The 18463-nt window shown below is 37.9% G+C and overlaps 1 protein-coding gene across 5 annotated transcripts in view; it reads left to right on the top strand.

Moving 5' to 3' along the window:
• Nucleotides 1-18463, top strand: part of Hdx (highly divergent homeobox) — a 147984-nt gene that overhangs the window by 81379 nt on the left and 48142 nt on the right. For 3 of the 5 annotated variants that reach the window (XM_087600226.1, NM_001395572.1, NM_001395571.1), the window contains 1 exon segment: nucleotides 7688-7834. In XM_087600226.1, the coding sequence (XP_087456352.1) occupies nucleotides 7688-7834 (147 nt within the window). 5 annotated transcript variants of the gene reach the window in all.

The following is an 18463-nucleotide window of genomic DNA, read 5'->3' as shown; positions in this document are numbered from 1 at the left end:
TAAGAACAACAATGCCAAGCAACCAGAGCTTCCAGGGAATAAGCCACTACCCAAAGACTATACATGGACTGACCCTGGACTCCAACTGCATAGGTAGCAATGAATAGCCTAGTAAGAGCTCAGTGGAAGGGGAAGCCCTTGGTCCTGCTAAGACTGAACCCCCAGTGAATGTGATTGTTGAGGGGGAGGATGTAATGGGGGAGGATGAGGAGGGGAACACCCATATAGAAGGGGAGGGGGCGCGGTTAAGGGGATGTTGGCCCGGAAACCGGGAAAGGGAATAACACTCGAAATGTAAATAAGAAATACTCAACTTAATAAAGAAAAAAAAAGAATATGGTATCATACGTATTAGGGATATATATCCCATGTATATATGAAAGCACTACTAGTGGTTCACTTTTAGTGTTACATTTATAGGTTTTCAGGTAAGAATATATATGCACATATACTAACACACATATAATTGTGTGAGAAGGAAGTGTGAGAATCTCACACATAGCCCATGCCTGTCCTAGTGCTTGCTATGCAGTTCAAGCTGTAATTCGGAGTGATTCTGTAATGCTAGCGTTACAGTGGAAGCCATTGAGCCTGATTCTATATATGCATTTTAGTCCTCGAATGTTACTGAAGAATCTACTACTAGTGGCTATGCTGGGTGTTAAAATTTTAAGTTTTCACGTGAAAAACAGGAATTGATTTTCTATTCTTTTGGGTTTTTTTTATTGTATTTCACATTAAGGGGCTTGTTTGACGGTAGCACACTCATAGTGCGTTTTTTATATCACATTTAGGAAGCCGTGGACTTTTGGCCTGCAACTCTTTACATAAAATCAACAGAATTATGGACAGTGTCCTTTACCTAGGCCGGAACTTTAGGCTTCAATGTTTCCTAAAAGGAAGTCGACCGGAGAGTCCAATAGAAAGACAAATTTGACTTCAATTTCAGTCTTCCTTAGGGGAGAATTCACCTTATCCTTTAAATGTCCACTCACTCTGTTCCCTGTCTAAATGGATCTTTGCAATTTTAATGCTAATTGATTTTTATTACCTTATTTATTTTCTTAGTTAAAATATGCTCTTAGGAGCTTTAAAAAAGAACTGCGTTCCTTTCATAAGCTTCTACTTAATAGGCATTGTCATCATAGGTCGCCTTTAGCATTGCTAATGCTTAGACCCCAGCACATTTCTAGCAAATAAAATCAGGTTTTATTTAGTTCAATTTAAAGAATGAATCAGCTTTGGATGTCCTCTAAATGAATTACAAATTAATTGGCTGAGTGTGTTCAGTGTTCTGTTCATTACTTCTTCCAGTTTGACAGTAATGTACGTTAACTCGCACTAGAGAATTTGGTGCCATGGAAATTCATGGGACTATTCATGACAGCGGTTGCAGTGAATTATTTGAATCTCTTTAGAATCTTCTACAATTGATTTTATTCTAGGTTTTGAGAATTTTAATTCCACAATTGTTGTGCAATCAATATAGAACGAACAAGTGATGCGATTTTTATGTAGCAAATAAAGTTAGGCCCATTTGAGAAAAAAAAAAAAACTTTAAATGCCATGTTTAGACTCATTCATTTAAAACATGATTTTAAAATAGTGCTCATAATAAATATGTATTTTTCAGTAAGAAGAAACAGATTTAACTAATAATCATTAATTGTGTGTATCTGTATGCGCTTGAATACATGCTTATGCACCACATGTTTCCAGTTGCCTGTGGAGACCAGAATAGGTGGTCAGAGCCCTTACAAGTATAGTAATAGGTAGGTAGCTATGAGTCATCCAGTATTTGTGATAGGAAGCAAATTTGGATTCTCTGAAAGAACAGTGTGTTCTTAACTTTTGAGCCATCTTTCTAGCCCTTTGTAGTTGAATTTATTAATATACATGTTCACAAACACACACACAGAGAGAGAGAGAGAGAGAGAGAGAGAGAGAGAGAGAGAGAAGAGATGGGGAGAGAGACACAGAGACAAAGAGATGGGGACATAGGACAGAAAAAGGAAAAGTCTCATTGAACCTGAAACCTGCTACTTTGCCTAGATTGACTGGGTAATAAATACCAGGAATCCAGTTAGCTGCACTTCCCAGTACTGAGGTTATGGGCACACTTGGCACACACTACTTTTTTTGTGTGAGCTGGTGATTTGAGATCAAGTCCTCATGCTTACACAGCAAGTGCTTTTGCTCACTGTACATCTCCCCAGCCCTTGTTGTACATATTTTATTCCCTACTTCTGAGTCAGATTTAGGAGGTCCTCCACATTAAATTGCAGTTAGAAGTAAAACATTAAAAGGAGTATATGTCTGGAGTGCATGCTGACAGGAGCCTGATACAGCTGTCTCTTGAGAGGCTCTTCCAGATCATGATAAATACAGTCAACCATTGAACTGAGAATGGGGTCCTCAATGGAGGAGTTAGAGAAAGGACTGAAGTAGCTGAAGGGGTTTGCAACCTCATAAGAACAACAATACCAACAACAAGAGCTCCTAGGGACTAAACCACCATCCAAAGAGTATACATGGACAGACCCATGGCTCCAGCTGCATATATAGCAGAGAATGGTCTTGTTGGGCACCAATGGGAGGAGAAGCCCTTGGTCCTACCAAGGCTGGATCCCCCAGTGTAAGGGAATGTCAGGGCGGGGGGTGAGGAGGGGTGGGTGGATGGGGGGCACCCTCATAAAAGAAGGAAGAAGGAGAATGGGATAGGGAGTTTATAGATTAGAAACTGGGAAAGGGGATAACATTTGAAATGTAAATAAAAATATCCAATAAAAAAGGGAGTTTATGTGTAGGGAGTATTTGAAGGGTATTCTTAGTGTGGAACTAAATAAACTTCATCTTAGGAAAAAGGCAGCACTGGCGCCTCTATTGCATTGCTTCTCCTGTGGAGATGTGAACAAATGTCTATTCACACCAAATCCAGCAACAAAGACAGACCAAAGGCAAGATTCCATTCAAATGTAGCCTGCGGAACAAGTTGGTTTATTGGGTTTATTTACCAGAGCACGATGACTCAAAACCACCTGCACCATACAAAAGGCCCACCCCAGCATACGTGAGACCACACTCACAGAGCTGCCTCCTAGAATCCTGCATTCAATTACCCTGAAATAAAATTTAGCACTTCTTTTTTTTTTTTTTATTAACTTGAGTATTTCTTATATACATTTCGAGTGTTATTCCCTTTCCCGGTTTCCGGGCAAACATCCCCCTCCCCCCTCCCCTTCCTTATGGGTGTTCCCCTCCCCACCCTCCCCCCATTGCCGCCCTCCCCCCATAGACTAGTTCACTGGGGGTTCAGTCTTAGCAGGACCCAGGGCTTCCCCTTCCACTGGTGCTCTTACTAGGATATTCATTGCTACATATGGGGTCAGAGTCCAGGGTCAGTCCATGTATAGTCTTTAGGTAGTGGCTTAGTCCCTGGAAGCTCTGGTTGCTTGGCATTCTTGTACTTTTGGGGTCTCGAGCCCCTTCAAGCTCTTCCAGTTCTTTCTCTGATTCCTTCAACGGGGGTCCTGTTCTCAGTTCAGTGGTTTGCTGCTGGCATTCGCCTCTGTATTTGCTGTATTCTGGCTGTGTCTCTCAGGAGCGATCTACATCCGGCTCCTGTCGGTCTGCACTTCTTTGCTTCATCCATCTTGTCTAATTGGGTGGCTGTATATGTATGGGCCACATGTGGGGCAGGCTCTAAATGGGTGTTCCTTAAGTCTCTGTTTTAATCTTTGCCTCTCCCTTCCCTGCCAAGGGTATTCTTTTTCCTCATTTAAAGAAGGAGTGAAGCATTCACATTTTGATCATCCGTCTTGAGTTTCATTTGTTCTAGGCATCTAGGGTAATTCAAGTATTTGGGCTAATAGCCACTTATCAATGAGTGCATACCATGTATGTCTTTCTGTGATTGGGTTAGCTCACTCAGAATGATATTTTCCAGTTCCAACCATTTGCCTACGAATTTCATAAACTCGTTGTTTTTGATAGCTGAGTAATATTCCATTGTGTAAATGTACCACATTTTCTGTATCCATTCCTCTGTTGAAGGGCATCTGGGTTCTTTCCAGCTTCTGGCTATTATAAATAAGGCTGCAATGAACATAGTGGAGCACGTGTCTCTTTTATATGTTGAGGCATCTTTTGGGTATATGCCCAAGAGAGGTATAGCTGGATCCTCAGGCAGTTCAATGTCCAATTTTCTGAGGAACCTCCAGACTGATTTCCAGAATGGTTTTACCAGTCTGCAATCCCACCAACAATGGAGGAGTGTTCCTCTTTCTCCACATCCTCGCCAGCATCTGCTGTCACCTGAGTTTTTGATCTTAGCCAATCGCACTGGTGTGAGGTGAAATCTCAGGGTTGTTTTGATTTGCATTTCCCTTATGACTAAAGATGTTGAACATTTCTTTAGGTGTTTCTCAGCCATTCGGCATGCCTCAGCTGTGAATTCTTTGTTTAGCTCTGAACCCCATTTTTTAATAGGGTTATTTGTTTCCCTGCGGTCTAACTTCTTGAGTTCTTTGTATATTTTGGATATAAGGCCTCTATCTGTTGTAGGATTGGTAAAGATCTTTTCCCAATCTGTTGGTTGCCGTTTTGTCCTAACCACAGTGTCCTTTGCCTTACAGAAGCTTTGCAGTTTTATGAGATCCCATTTGTCGATTCTTGATCTTAGAGCATAAGCCATTGGTGTTTTGTTCAGGAAATTTTTTCCAGTGCCCATGTGTTCCAGATGTTTCCCTAGTTTTTCTTCTATTAGTTTGAGTGTGTCTGGTTTGATGTGGAGGTCCTTGATCCACTTGGACTTAAGCTTTGTACAGGGTGATAAGCATGGATCGATCTGCATTCTTCTACATGTTGCCCTCCAGTTGAACCAGCACCATTTGCTGAAAATGCTATCTTTTTTCCATTGGATGGTTTTGGCTCCTTTGTCAAAAATCGAAGGCCACTTGCAGTGAGGAGGCAGGAGGGAGTACTGGTTCCATTCCCAGTTGAAGTCCTATACCCTTCTATCTGTCCTACTAGAGACTACTAGCAGCTCCACTACTATTACCAGAACCCTAACTATTAATATATTGTTTTATTTCCTTGATTGATGGGGGATCAGGGTTATCTCTGCTCTATGTTGGTATTGAGAAAGTCATGTCATGCTGAGATGAACTATCTATACTAAAACAACCACATACCCCAAACATGATTTACAACACTTCAAAAATCACTCTTATAGTCTCCTCTTTATCTTCCCCCCCTCTCCCTCTCCATCCCTATTTATCTCTATGTATGTACCTACCTCTATCTATCTATCTATCTATCTATCTATCTATCTATCTATCTATCTATCTATCTATCTATCTATCTATCTATCCCTACCTCCCTCCATACTTTTCTCCCTCTTTTTCTCCACCTGTCAATCTACCCAACTCCCTGTTCCTTCCCTCCACTGCATCCTACCTTCTCTCTCCCTGCCTTCTACCTCTCATTCCCCCTTTCTTTCTCCTTTATCTTACCACACAAACATGGATATAAACAGATTTTCAATATATATAATATAAAATATATAATATACAATTGTATACATGAGGCCCATTTTTAGATTTTTCCAGTACTCCATAATATAATTGGGTATATCATAGGATAAAGCTTACAGAAAAAGAATTAGATATTTCTATTTCTACCTCTGCATCGAACCCTTTGTGACCCACTGATCAAGTCCTTTGACCTTTCTTTTCCTGATGCCTTATCAGCAAATTGAAAGTCATTATTCTATCATTTTTCTAGTTTACTTCCCAGGCACACATCTGAGACTCATTGAATTAAACAATGTATAAAGCATGTACTATATTGGGCTTTTTAAAAGCCTGAGAACAAAAATGGTTAGATTTATTGGAAATGTTTGGAGACTATAAATATAATTCATTTTTCATAATTACAGTGCCCTCTTACATTTTACTAATTTGTCTTTTAAACTCATCATATTACCAAGGGTCCTTAAGTTCATAAACCCACTGCATTATAAAAGAATTAAGTGACAAATTAATAAAGCAAAGAGGTTTGTTTGCAATTTGGCCAAACTGAGAGGAAATAAGAGATTTATAGTTTCTCTCTACATTTTCTGTAGCAGTGTTAGAACTTTACAAAAGATGAAATAAGCTATGAAATATATATGTATATTATATATGTTAATTTAAGTTGTCAGAATTGTGTGAAATTTCTTTTTGGGAAGCAAATACTTTGGAGCCTTTGCAGTTTTTCTCCACCTATAAGACAACTTTAGATTAACACCAAAGGGCAGGCAGCACAATGATTTTAGGCTCTACTTGGTGTGTGTGTGTTTTTCTGTATGTCTGTATGACTGTGTTGTGTATGTCTGCATGTGTATGTATGTTTCTACATGTTTCAGGTGTACATATATGTATAAATTTACACATGCATGTAAAGCAGGGTGCCATCACCAGGAATAACATAGACTTCCTTCGAGACAGGGTGTTAAATTGGCCTTACAGTTCAATGGTTAGGCTAAGATTGGCTGATCCTTGAGACCTAGAAAATCTTCTGTCTTTGTCTCCCCAGCCGTGGCTTTATAAGAGCACGCCATCATTTTGGGTTTTTATATGGGTGGCTAGGACTCAAAACAAAACCATCCTCCTGCATGCAAAGCAAGCACTTTACTAAGTGAGCTGTTATCCACAGTCCCTATCTTTGTTCATTAATTTTGTATAATATATGAGTGGGAATGTGTGCATTATAGGTAAAAGTTTGAAAGAATATAAATTAAAATGTAACATGTTATTTCAGGTTGTTAATTTAAATAATCGTCTTGTTAATCTGTTTGCTATAATGAACATGTTTGCAGAGAGAAGAATATTAAATGCTGTCTCTTAAAACTAATTCTATTCCTTTCATCCTAGTATACTTATTATAGAAATTTAAAACAATGAAAGTATATTTTAATAATGAAGAAATTGACAAAACTTGTAAAAATTTTTATCTGTTATTTTTGCTGGCCACTTGGGTTCATAAACTCAGAGTCTCAGATTTTCTGGATTTTAGACAATTTAAGAAACAGAAATTAGTCAAAGCAAATGGATTTATTTATGTTTTGGCCAAAGTGTGGGGAATATCTAATTTCCTCCCCACCATGCTTGTAAGCATCTCATAATTTATAGAAAGACAGGAGACAAGGCTAGAGAATACACAATTTAACTGTGAGATAGACAAATGGGCCCTATTCTGGGAACAAGGAGACCTGGGTCCTAGGTTTTCTCTGAGAAAGTGTTTTTGTTGTTGTTTTGTTTTAATTTACATCTAGATAGAGAAATATGAGATCTTAAAGACCCACCATTTTGAGAGAGAAAATAATATTGTTAGTTATAATATTCTTACCCATTTTGGGCTTTATAAGAGTTCTTTGTTACAAGTCTATTATTGCCTAGAAAGGTGAAGAATGCCAGCCTTTTGTACCTTTTTTTAGGAGGTCAGTTTGAATTCCTGACACCTGTATTTCCTTTAAACACACTAATTTTGCAAGTAAAAAAAAAATCATGTCAGATAGCTGAAAGAAAAGGCACAAGTGTGTCTTAGAATATCCCTGGATCACTGTCACAATGTTACATATTGAACTTAGTTTGTTACTTCCCACCCTGTTTACCTTCTCATATTAAATTTTAAATATATTTTCTAGCTACAGGACCGCACTCAATTCAGTGACCGAGACTTGGCTACTCTTAAGAAGTACTGGGACAATGGTATGACCAGCCTGGGCTCAGTATGTAGAGAGAAGATTGAAGCTGTTGCAACAGAATTAAATGTCGACTGTGAAATAGTTCGGGTAAGACATGTTCAGTAATTTTCATGCTTTAGTTACTGAACAGCATAAATGAGAGCTTGGAAACTAGCAGCATGGGGTGCTACAAACAATATTATTAATGACATGAAAAGATGTGCATAGTGGGAGACATTTTTTTCTTCCATATTTCTTCATTTATTTTTCATTCATTCATTCATTCATTCATTCATTCATTCATTCACTTTACACCTCAATATCAGCCCTCCTCCACCCATTCCCTCTCCTCCTCGAAGAAGGAAGAACCACTTCCCCCATTATCACTCCACCCTGGCACATCTAGTCACTGCAGGAATAGGCGCATCCTCTCCCACTGAGGCCAAACAAGGAAGCCCAGTTAGGGGAATAGGATTCACAGGCATTCAACTGAATCAGGGACAGCCCCCACTTCAGTTGTTGGGGGACCCACATAAACACCAAGCCGCACATCTCCTACATATGTGCCAGTGGCTTGATCCAGCCCTGTATGCTCTTTAGTTGGTGTTTAGTTCTGGAATCTCCCAAAGGTAGAGGTTAGTTGACTCTGCTGGACTTTCTGTGGAGTTCATCTCTTCAGATCCTTCAATCCTTCCTCTAACTCTTCTACAAGACTCTCTGAGCATGTAATGTTTGGGTATGGGTCTCTGCATCTTTTTCCATTCTGGGTGGAATCTCTCAGAGGACAATTATGCTAGGATCCTCTCTGCAAGCACACCAGAATGTCATAGTATCAGGAATTGGTTCTTGCCCATGGGGTGTGTCTCAAGTTGGGCCAGTCATTGGTTAGCCATTCTCTTAGTCTTTGCTCCATCTTTGTCTCTGCACATCTTGTAGGCAGGATACATTTCGGGTCTAAGGTTTTGTGGATAAGTAGGTGCCCTTATCTCTTCACTAGTAGTCCTGCCTGGCTACAGGAGGTGTTCATTTTAGGATCCAGATCTCTCACTACTAGGAGTCTCAGCTAGTGTCTCCTCATAGACAACCCCTCTCTACCCCTGCCCATTGCCAATTTCTATTTTCTCTCCCCTGCTTTCCCTACATCTGATGCATCCATCCTGTTTCCTTCCTCATCCCCTCTCCCACTGAGTTCTCTCCCTCCCTCCACCTGAGAGGCTACTTTCAAAATCTGTATTGTTTTGGCAGTTAGTTAGACTACTCTGATCAACCATCCCAAAGGAAGATTTTTGTGCCTAGTCCTAGGGTTTTTATTAAGCTATGATTCCTGTAGGGAGTATTGTCAGGCCAATTGTCTAAAATTCCTATAAGTTATTAAAACTGCTAAATAGTTTTAAAGTTATATTATATACATAGTGAGTTCTTTACAATTTGTTTGAAAAGCTCTCCCTACTCCTTCCCTCCTACCTTTTCCAGTAACTAGAGCCAAACATTTTTTACTCAATTAGATAGTCTCTTTGGTATTTACTGCCATCTGTGAATGATGTTTTACATTTATTAGAATTATCTGTGAGTTCCAGAAAGACTCAAGATTATAATGATTTAGACAAACCTCTACAGTTCTGTCCAGCTGCTATGCTATCAACAGCTAGTATAAAATTGCTAGGGTAGCCTTAGTGATTTTTCTGCCACTTCTGTGGTGCAACTCCTCTTCAAGATCCATTATGGTGGCATATATAGCTCAAAGATGTACAACAGAGAGAAGAGAAAATATCAAGTCTATATACCAACTATCTTTCAAAAAGAAACTGTAGAAACTATCATTAAACACTTTCACTTCCATCAAATTGGCTACAGTTTAGTCACATGGTCATAACCTAACTGCAAGGGAAGCTACAAATAGAGTTTTCCTGTGTCAATCTTGTGTTCAGCTAAACCTGCTATTACTTTAGAAGGAGAACAAGTGTAAGGCATATCTAGCTAGTCCTGTTAATATTTCTACTTCATTTTTTTCTTGTCTACCAGTATCTATTACATTTTGCTGTATGTTCCAAGGCTTTAAAAGTCTTCTGACATTGTTTCATTAATCTTCATTCACCTTTGTTCATTTTTCTTCCCTCTCATCCTCCCTTAATGTTAGTTAGTGTGATATTCAATGTTAACATTGGCTTGTTGGGGTGAACTGACCTGAGAAACCAGGGGCGATTCAGCCAATTTGGTCAGCTATACAGGTGTTTTTTCCTTCATTAAACTTTGTATAGATTCCTCCTGAAACAGACACTTGGTTAAAGACAGCAACCATTCTCAAAAGTGGTGGACCATTCTTTTGTGAAAGCTATAGAAGGCATTCCCCTGCTAGAATCTCCAAACAAACTTATCAAATACTAATATGATTATGATGTAAATACTTGACACCTTTGACTTGTGTGGTACAATATTGTTTTCCATTATTATATACTTTATTCCTTGGAACTTATAATTTATAGAGTTTTCACTTTTGGTTTTTGAGACATGGTCTCCCTCTGTATCTCTAGCTGTCTGATATTCATCATGTAGCCTTAGGCTAACTTTGAATTTCTGGAACCTTCCACAAATTCCTTCCATGTGCTGGAACTATTAGTGTGTGCTACCACAGTATCTTTCTTAGGTTGTATTTCTGATATTTACATGTCTGCTTACTTACTTTTTTTCTAAGTACTTGAGGCTAATATTTTTGTATCGATATGTCCCCACACATTTGACAGTAGAACAGTTTTGTCATGTTGAAGATCTATTTCCCGAATCTTCTAACTCACTCACTCCAATCTGAATTGCTTACTTTCTTTACAGGGATACAACTGTCTCTTTGTAATTTTCATTTTTAACCTGTTTTTCTTTTTACTCTACATTCAGTAAGTTATCCTCAAATTTATCTTCTAACTTTTCTGTAGAATATTTAAAGTTTTTTTTTCAAATTTTCTGTTTAATCTGCCAATGATAATAATACATACTTTGTGCTTCAGGGCCTTCCTGGGACACCCAACACACCCCATACTTCAAAAGAAAAGAGATAAGGACAGATTATTTTCAGAAATATACACTTCACAAATGCAAGGTGATTTATGGCTAGGATTCTTTCAGTGGATTTTAGGCATGTGAAGTCCAGTTTTCATCCCCCTTCTGGTCTGCCCTCCCTACCCCCAACAGATCCCCATCCCATACCCTCTCTTATCTCCAAGAGAATGTCCCCCACACCACCTTCAGCCTCCCCACTCCCTGGGGCCTCAAGACTCTCTAGGGTTAGATGTATCTTCTCTCATTGAGGCCAGGCCAGGCAGTCCTCTGCTATATTTGTGTCCAGGGCCTCATATCAGCTAGTGTATGCCGCCTGGTTGGTGGCTAAGAGAAGAGAGGATGACTTTTAAAAGGACTTTTTCTATAATATTTGATAAATTGCTCTGAGGAAAATTTTTACCACAAAAATATCATCGTGAGATATCAGGAGAAATTTTGTTAGGTACAGAGGATGTTCATGTTCCTGTTCACTAAAATGCCGTTAGGCTCTAGATGGCTAGTCAACACTTGCTTATGACAAAATTTTGACATTTTAGATATTTTTTCCTTGTTCTGTCACATTAAGTTACCTCCTTGATTCATGGGAGGATTTCAAGACCTCCAGTGTGTTTCTGAAACTGAAACCCTTTGTATATTGATTTTAGGTTATGTATACATGGCTATGATAAAGTTTAGTTTCTACATTAGCTACAAGATATTAATGACGACTGATAGCATACAAAAACAAATATAACTGTATACAATGATAAAAAGCCATGTGACTGTGGTCTAATTGATGAAAGTCAAGACAAATGTTTCTATTTGTAGACTACAGTTGACTACTGGTAACTGAAACTACAAACAGCAAAAACAAAGATATGAAAAGATTACTATACTTGTAAGAAGCCTGAGAAGAAAACTTGGCACACCATTCATGTGATTTTAATTAGTATTACACTTATGATGGATATGCTTCTTTAACTTGAAATATTATTTCTAGATTCCTGTCTATTGTTAACTTATTCATTTAACAACTGTGCCTCGTGAACCTACCATATACTAAAACTCTGTGCTGTATGAAGATTGCAGCTTTCCTAAGGAACTTGCAGGTGCTTTAATGTCTCTGAGCTTCAGTTAGCCCTACATCAGAAGATATTTTACAAAACCTTTAAAATTATATAGGAACAGTACTCAAAAACCAGTAACATACCCCCTATCTTGTGATAATTCTGTTATAATGCCTACCTTTTCCACCTGTGTGTTGTTTATGGTGGACAGGTCCAAATGTACTCATTTATGACCAAACGTTAGTGTGAACAATACATGATTAAGTGTTTAAAATTGATTTTGTGAAATTTAAATTAAATTGCATGGAAAAATGCATACACACTTTTAAATTTAAGACTGCATTTAGTTTCAGAGGAGCATGGCTAGATTCGAAAGGTCTTTAAACAGACCTCAATTTTGAAATTATATAGTAAATTCTGTTATCTTTTTTGTTTTATTTATTAAAACAGAGTCTCTATAGTCTAAGCTAAGTAGCTGAGGTTACTAGCATTGAACTCACAACAACCCTCTTCCGTTAGCCTTCTAAATGCTGGGATTATAGATAAAAGCTACCAAGGCTGGCTTCTATTATCTATCGTAGACATTAATTTAGCCAGTGAGCACTGAGGCAGAGCACTTACATGCCCAGAAAAGTGCTAGCAAAGCCTAGTACTATGCTTTGCAAAGCCCAGCATTAAATCCCCAGCAGGACAAAAAGAAGTCAAGTGATTCTCTTCAGGGGAGGGCATATTTTAGTGTTAGGGTACTTGCCTAGTGTGCACGGCACATCGGGTTCAAGCCTGGCACTAAAATAGGGTTAAAATAATAAAATTTGCAGGCTAGTATTTGATTTACACTTTTACACCTAAAACTCAGGAAGAGGATGCAGGAAGATACCGATAATTTTTAGACCAGCGTCCTCTACATAATAATTTCTAGGCTAGCCAGGGCTATATAGTGATACACTGTCTCAAATACAGGAAATAAGCTGCTGAGTACCCTGAGATTTAATTCAGTGCCCAGCTATTACACAATATTTTTTTCTTCCCTTTATAAAATTGAGAGACTGAAAAAATCTTCTCTACAATACATGATTGTAGTTAAATACTCTAGCTGGCTCTCATTGTAACATCTGGTCAAAATATTTATTTTGCATTTGCTTTTATATGTATCACCATTACTATTTTTTAAGCTCAAGTTTCCTCAATACATATGTGTGTGTGTGTATCATGCTTGTTATCTTCACTACTATATATATATGCTTGCTGTATAGTATTCAGTAAAATTTGTGGTATGAACAAATAAATATCTGACAGAAATTTATACTATAATGTTTATATATACACATTTGTGTATCATATAGAAAAATATGAACTATATAATAATATACACCTGAACAAATATACTTTCACATTGCTTAATAGCAATACTATTAGAAATTTATGGTCTGAGTCCTCATTTTTTTTTTATTAACTTGAGTATTTCTTATATACATTTCGAGTGTTATTCCCTTTCCCGGTTTCCGGGCAAACATCCCTCTCCCCCCTCCCCATGAGTCCTCATTTTTAATAGTTGTTATACTTGGGAAATTATTCATACCTATTCTAGTTTAAAAGACATAATCCTATTCTCTCCATCGATGAGCATCTTGGAAGGATATTTATCATCCTAAAAAGGACAGGATTTGGAAACCAGAAAATCCTAATTTTGCACACAAGAAATCTGAAGCCAAGCAATAAAATGCCTTGCCAAAGAGGATCATGTAAAATAGTTGAACAACAGCCAGGCATGATGACACACTCCTTTAACCCAAGCACTCATGAGGCAGAGGCAGGGGGATATCTGGGAATCTGAAGCCAGTCATATCTACACAACAATTTTAAGGCCAACCAGGCTAAATAGTGAGACCCTGTCTCAAAAAATGTTGAAAAACTGGATAGTTCTAAAGTAATCAAGTTTAATATAAATAGACAAAATTTATTTTCACATATATTCAATAGCTGGAATGCAGAAAGAACTTTAGGTTGAAGAAAATCTGGAGCGAAGAACTGAATACAATACTTAGACACTGATCCACTGTCCTAGTTTGCTTTCTGTTGCTGTGATTTAATACTGACCAAAAGCAACTTGGAGGTGGAAAGTCTTATTTGGTTTACAGGTTGCACTCCGTCATCCTTGGAAGCTGAGGCAGGAACTGAAGCGGAACCCCTGGAAGAACACTGCTTACTGGCTTATTTCCCATGGCTGTTCAGTTTACTTTCTTACACCATCTAGTACCACCTGACCTGACCAGGGCTGGTACTGCATACAGTGAGTTGGACTCTCCAACATGACAGCAATCATTAATCAAGAAATTGCTCCACAGATTTGCCAACAGGCTAATCTGATGGAGACTTTTTTTTAAAATGAAGGTTCCTTCTTCAAAGGTGATTCTTGTTTGTGTCAGATTCTCAAAGCATAAGCAGCCCTTCCACTATTAGGAATAATATTTGGGGATAAGAGCAAATCAATCAATCGATCAATCGATCAATCAATCAATTAAAGATCCCACATTCTCCCAAAACCTCGAATGTAGAAACTTAAAGAGTGGTATATTTGATGTTTTTGAAATGTTCACAAAAAGACTAAATGGGAACTTAAAGTATTCAATGGACTAGATTTATCTTTTTTCCTTAGTTGAGCCATTCCAATGCTACTGCCCCTTTAACTGAAAAATCCTGTTTATCAGCTCTCTGGGTATCCCTTCACTCAGTCAAGTGGCCATCACAAGTTGCTAGAGCAAAATAACATTAAATGGGTTCTTGTAAGCAAGTGATAAAAACAAACCTCTCATAGTTTTGAGGACTACAAAATCCAGGATCAAGGTGCCAGCTAGCATACGTAATGTCTGTCTAGGGCCCATTCTAGACAGCTAACTATCTTTTTCATGGTGGAAGATATGACATCTGTTTGTTTTTCCTTTTAAACAGCAGTAAATCTCTTCTTGAGATTCACCTTCGTGACCTAATTACCTCTCAAGGGCTCTACCTCTTAATACAGTCACCTTACAGGTTAGAAGCTAATCATACTAATAGGGTTAGGGAACATTAATATTCAAATCATAGTAGCTTCTAAGATTACTGCATTTTTCTATTAATCTATACAATGAAATAGAACCTTAACTACTGCCTTTCAGGGTGCACACATTGAAGGCAATCTCTCTATATAACTTGGGCTGTCTGGAAACTCATTACAGGTGCATTTTGCCCCTCTGGGTTCTGCTGTTTAGTTTTGAGGAGCATCTAAAACTATTTTGAGCCTTAGTATACAAAAAAAAAGAAAACCTCAAATACTTTCCAATATTCACATTATGTATTTACTTTTGTCATTATACATGAGAGACTCACCACTTCCAGGAAGGGTACAAAATAGTTGAAGATAAGCAGAAACTTGATTTCTCTCTTTCTTCTCCTTCCTTCAGGTTTTAGGATGTAAATAACACTATAGAAGGAATCTTCCTCTTGTTGCCTATGCCTTCATTTACACAGGATCTCTGGCTAGGATTATCGTGGAAGAAAGAGGTCTGCATTACATTTTCATAAGCAGCAGTAGTCACAGGAAAGAGTGAAAGAATATGACAAAAAATAAAATAAAAGGAGCTTTGGTGAGAAGGTCAAGTTCTTTAGATTTTCTGAAGTCTAGCAATTTATTTGTAATGAAGCAACATTAAGGGAAATGGAAACTACTTTTTAAACTAGTGTTTTTCCTTAGTGGGAAAACTAGCCAATTTAAGAAAATTATTATATAACATCTATAAGAATTTTCTCTTGTTACTTTTCATCTAAGACAATATGTTTGTTTTAGACTTCATGTTTAGTATACACTACTAAATACATCTTAAGTTCTATATTTCCTGAATTTGCTTTCTTACTCCCAAATCTAGCAGATACAAACAACAGTTAGCTTTCTTAAACTAACTGAATAGTTCTTCTATTTTGACAGGCATGTTTTCTTTCTGAAAAATCTTACCAAGTATAAAAGTAACCTTACTCACATTTTTCTTTACACTGGAAAGTATCTATGATGGCTTTGTATTTACATAGCTTTTATTGTACAGAGTAAATTCTAGTTTATACACACACACACACACACACACACACACACACACACACAGGAAGGGTCTGGGAAGATAGCTCTATCAGTGTAAAATGCTAACTGTATAAATATGAAAACCCATGTTCCATCCCCAGAAAAGACAAACAAACAAACAAAAAGTGAATGGGTGTATGTCTACTAGAGGTACTATTGGCCAGCCAATATTCCAGCAGAGATGAGAGAGGTGATTTCCAAGTCTCATCGGTTACTGAGAAACTATTTGCAATTGAAGGCTATGGGGAGAAAAAGAATTATTTGAGGGTATGGCCAATGGTAGGTTTCACATACTCCAGTGGATGGACCTACATTCATGTGCATATAAACAAATCAAATTTAGTGGGTTAACAACAATAACAAAGGAAACATGAAGCTGGGAGGGCAGATGTATTAGGAGGGTTACAGGGAAATTAGAGGGATAAGGAGGGCTTGAGAGGTACATATAATCATTCTTCATTTATACAGGTATGAAATGCTCAGAGAACAAAAATGTAATGAAAAGTAAGATTTTTAAAATCCAGGCCTGGTGACACATACAGACCTGGAATTCTAGAACAGTTAAAATGGATTCAGGCCAATCCCTGGGGCTATCAGTCCAGCCAGACGAGACTTGCCTAGCCATTAAACCTCAGGCTAGTGAGTGACCCTGTCTAAACTGGCTGGATGTGGTAACAAACAACTTTTTACTCTAGAGTTGGGTAGTCAGAGACATTTGTTTTCCTGAGTATGAAGCCAGCCTGCTGTACGTAGTGAGGTTAAATAGTGAGACCCTTTCTCAAAAAGACAAAAAGCCCAAGGTTGCCTGAGGAACATCCCATGAAAATAATACTCAAACACACCTAAATGGGTGGATGTACATACATTAATCTACACCTACAAAACTGTTACCTTAGAAAACTGACTTGCGGGCTTAGTTCAATGGGTAAGCATTTGCCTTGCAAATGTAAGGACCTGAGTTTGGGTACCCAGAACTAGTGGAAAGCCTGGATGATAATACATGTCTATAACCACACTGTTTCAAGCAAGGTGAAAACCACACTGACACCCAAAGTTGTTCTCTGACCTCCCTCCACAAGCACAATGAGACATGTATTGGTATTTAGATATGCAAATACATTCACACAGAGACTCATACACACAGTAGTAGTTTCTAGCATATGAGTCCTACACATATTTTATTAAATTTATACATATACTTTTTGATGGATGAAATATAGTCTAGGACTAGGGGTGTAGTGCAGTGGTAAAGAGCTTGCCCACTATGCATGCCGAGTTTAATCCTCAGCACCACAAAAAGAAGGGATGGAGAGAAAATAGTATAATACTTTTAATTATAACTTTAATATGTTTACTTTTTTGATATAAGATCTCACTTATGGAACCCTGGCTGTCCTGGAACTCACTAAGTAGACTAGGCTCTTCCTGGAACTCACAGGTCTTCCTGCCTCTGCTTCTAGAGTGCTGGGATTAAGGTATGTGCCACCTCCACGCTCCAGTGTAGGAGAATGCCAGGGTGGGGAGGCAGGAGGGAGTGGGTGGGTGGGTGGGTGGGGGAGCACCCTCATAGAAGCAGGGGGAGGGGGATGAGATAGAGGGTTTCTGGAGGGGAAACCAGGAAAGCAGATAACATTTGAAATGTAAATAAAAAAATCCAATTAAAAAACGGTATATGTCACCATACCCAGGTCAGTATATTTAGTTTTACTATACAGATGCACAATTGGTTTCTTTGGTGTTGATTAGTATTCTCAGATATTGCTGAATTTACTTATTATTTGTAGAAGTATTCCTTGGGAACTTCGGTATAAACTATATCATATAATCTGCAAATGGGGAGACCTTTAGTTCTTCCTCCCTGATCTCTATAAATTCCTATACGTTTCTTAATTGGTATGTAAGTTAAAATCACTTCTATGTTAAGTATAAGTAGCCAGAATGGATATCTTGTTTACTCTCATTCTTAGAATTGTTTACATTCTACTTTTTATCATTAAACATAAAATTATCTGCAGGCTTTGGGGTCCTGGAGATTTCTTGACAGGGTAGTTTTTAATGATGAAGTAAATTTTCTTAACAGTTAAGACACTGTTCAAGTAATTTGTTTATAGTACAGTAATCTGCAGATTTGAAAGAATTGCTCCATTTTATCTAAGTCATCCAATTGTGTGTTCAGAGATGTTTATATGTCCCCATATTATTTATTTTGTGTCTACAAAGTATACAGTGATGTACTCTGGTTTATTTCTGATATTAATAATGGGGGCCATGTCTCTTTTGCATTGCTAGTCTAATTGCCAATGTCACTGATCATTTCAATGAACCCACTATCAAAAACATTAATAAATTTTCCTTTACAAACATATTTTTATTAATTACTTGATAATTTCATACATGGCATATGGTGTATTTGATCATTTTAATCCCAACACCCCCATAACTTCTCTCAGATCCACTCCCTCCCAATTCCATGCCCTCTTTTCCCCTCTTTTATAGGTTCTTTTCTAACACAGTATAATGTGAACACAGTAT

The sequence above is a fragment of the Rattus norvegicus genome, chromosome X, assembly GCF_021556685.1.
Source record: "Rattus norvegicus strain SHRSP/BbbUtx chromosome X, alternate assembly SHRSP_T2T, whole genome shotgun sequence".
In the NCBI taxonomy this organism is placed as follows: Eukaryota; Metazoa; Chordata; class Mammalia; order Rodentia; family Muridae; genus Rattus; species Rattus norvegicus.
This window is presented reverse-complemented; position numbering and strand designations above follow the sequence as displayed.